At 48.8% G+C, this 2,886-nt stretch overlaps 1 protein-coding gene across 1 annotated transcript in view; it reads left to right on the top strand.

The window, feature by feature from the left end:
* col12a1b (collagen, type XII, alpha 1b) overlaps positions 1-2,886 on the top strand; it is a 100,980-nt gene that overhangs the window by 37,276 nt on the left and 60,818 nt on the right. Inside the window, exons 14-15 of the mRNA XM_017302095.1 lie at positions 2,178-2,327; positions 2,728-2,847. Of these exons, the coding sequence (XP_017157584.1) occupies positions 2,178-2,327; positions 2,728-2,847 (270 nt within the window). The remainder of the gene's footprint in view (positions 1-2,177; positions 2,328-2,727; positions 2,848-2,886) is intronic.

The following is a 2,886-nucleotide window of genomic DNA, read 5'->3' as shown; positions in this document are numbered from 1 at the left end:
GAACTCTCCTGGGGTTGCTAGGTGACGGGCTGTGTGACTCGCTGCCTAAAAGCCGCTGGGTGTTTTTAGAAGCAGTTTGAGCTAAAAAATGTGTGAGATGTGAATTTCGCGCGACAGACTGTAATGTTTAACGTTGTTCGGATGATCAGCTCATCCTGATCTTTCATGGAACAAACGGCTTCATCCGTTCAGCAAATGGTCCTCATGAAAAACGACATGTTTCCATATTTACGTTGGAACAAGCGGCTTTTGTTACCCTCCAGTTAATCTGGTCCAGAAGGGGAGCTGCTGCACATGGAGGATTTCTCAACACTCCTCATGTATGGAAGCCCTGTAGGGCCAAAAAACATGCAGCATTTCATTTGTCTTTCACACGTAAAGTTTGTTAACGTCCAGGACTTAAAGCCGATCTCAGACGGCTGGTTTTCATCTGATCTGTCTGTCAGATGAAAAAGCAAATCAAAATACTGCCCCTAGTGGCAGAAATTACTAAACCTTAAGGTTTAAGAAAAACAGAAGTGTAGTGTAAAAATGCCTATAAATATGTTCACTCTTTACACTTCAGGTTGTATGTCAGCATTTCTTGAGCCACCATGTAGATATTTACCTGCACAGGTTCATTAATGTCTGCAGATAAAAGCCCTAAAGGAGGCATCCTGCTGCGTTCCGACTCAGGAGGGACAAATATAAAGCATGCAACACTTTTCAGATTTTTATTAGTGGAAAATGCTGAAAATCATAAATGTTCTTGTTTTGACATCAGTCTGTTTGCAGAGCATGTAGAAAAACCGAAGGAGTGTGTAAAAGCTTTTTACGATCAGAATAGTTTCACGTGGCTCGATGATCCTCAACCGCTGGATCTGCACCCAGTTCCTGTCAGACGCTCCAGACCTGCTGCTGCTGCTGTCAGGAAACTCACAGGAAACTCACAGGAAACTGTGGGGTTGCTGGTTCTGTTCCAGCGGCGCCCGGTCCTGCAGGGCCGGAGGCAGCGCTGCGTCTAACGCCGGCGGCGAGCCGTCCCGCAGAGGGACGAGCCGATGTTTTTCCTCTTGCAGGTGGCTGAAGGAGCGCCGAGCGTTCGCCGCCGCCGCCGCAGGAAAACAACGCAGCCGACCTGCTGGACTCACTGGACCTGCTGCAGCAACATGACCTGCTGCAGCAACATGACCTGCTGCAGCAACATGAACTGCTGCTGTTATATGATGTTACTGTCTGTAAAGTGATTGGTTGTGATTTGCAGCTTCTTCTTCTTCTTCTTCTTTTCTGTCGCTTCTCGTCACGTGAACCGATCCGACGCGGTGGAGCTCAGCAGGACGCCGTCATTAGAACCAGATCAGTTCTAAGCTTTTCTCGCCTCTAATGAGACGATAATCAGCTGGAAAACCAACACAGCAGAGGGAGGAACAGAAACGATAGACGGCCAGAATAAGTCTTCACGCCCTGCGCCGGCCCTTTAAGCAGCTCTTCATTCATCACCAGACCTGAATTGAATCCCTTCGCTTCGCGCTCCATAAAATCAGTTTTACAAACTGAATATGAACATATGTTGGTCCTGCAGTGTTTCAGCTTACTGCAATCTGTCCCAGACGCTTTTATCCCGATTCACGGTAAATAGAAATATTGTGTTTGGCCAGTTCTATATATTTATGGAGACGACCAGGAAACGTGTAGTTCACACTCCAACCACTAGATGGTGTCAGATCATGTCTAAAATCAGCCGTAGCATGAGAGGGAGAGGCGTCATTTCTAGCTTCACTAGCTAAACCGAAAACAAGTTCCCAAACATCTGATTGAACAAATGTATCAGTCAGGAGAAGGATTGCAAAAATCCCACAGCATTATTCAGACACTACCGTGCAGTGAAGACAGTTTAAACAGATCAGAGGGGAAACGTCTCATTAAAGACGAATGAAAATCTTTAGAATGATCCAACATGGTGGCTGAGATCCTCTGAGCTCCGGTTCTGGTCGTTGGACCGGCCGGTTCTGGTCGATGGACTGGCCGGTTCTGGTCGATGGACCGGTTCTGGTCGATGGACCGGCCGGTTCTGGTTGTTGGACCGGCCGGTTCTGGTCGATGGACTGGCCGGTTCTGGTCGATGGACCGGTTCTGGTCGATGGACTGGCCGGTTCTGGTCGGCCCGCGTGACGCCGGCCCGCCTCGTGTCTCTGCAGACAACCAGTGCCGGACGCCGGCCAAGGCCGACATCGTCCTGCTGGTGGACGGCTCCTGGAGCATCGGACGCATCAACTTCAAAACCATCCGCAGCTTCATCGCCCGCATGGTCGGCGTGTTCGACATCGGCCCCAACAACGTCCAGATCGGTAACCGCTTCACGCCGCCGTTTGACGCTTGGCAACATTTCGGAGCAACAGAATAATCCCAGTATAATCCCAGAATAATCCCAGAATAATCCCAGAATAATAACAGAATAATAACAGAATAATCCCAGAATAATCCCAGAANCAGAATAATCCCAGAATAATCCCAGAATAATAACAGAATAATAACAGAATAATCCCAGAATAATCCCAGTATAATCCCAGTATAATCCCAGTTTATTGATCCCAAAGGAAATGAAATGTAGCTGCTGAAGTTTTACGGTTTCAACATTTCAGCAGCTTCTCAGACTAAATGGGATCAAAAGAGCCGAAAGACGTCTGCATAGAAATGCTCAGGGGTCAGGGGTCACGGTGTCAACACCTGGTTCTGTTTGTCCTGCAGCTCTGGCCCAGTACAGCGGCGACCCGAGAACCGAGTGGCACCTGAACGCACATGCGACCCGAGAGTCACTGCTGAACGCCGTCAACAATCTGCCGTACAAAGGAGGGAACACCATGACAGGTGAGGGAACACCTGGGAGGGAACACCTGGGGAGGGAAC

The sequence above is a fragment of the Poecilia reticulata genome, linkage group LG21 (genome assembly GCF_000633615.1).
Source record: "Poecilia reticulata strain Guanapo linkage group LG21, Guppy_female_1.0+MT, whole genome shotgun sequence".
NCBI classification, from domain to species: Eukaryota; Metazoa; Chordata; class Actinopteri; order Cyprinodontiformes; family Poeciliidae; genus Poecilia; species Poecilia reticulata.
Note: the sequence above shows the minus strand (reverse complement) of the source record. Positions and strands in the feature narration are given on the sequence as shown.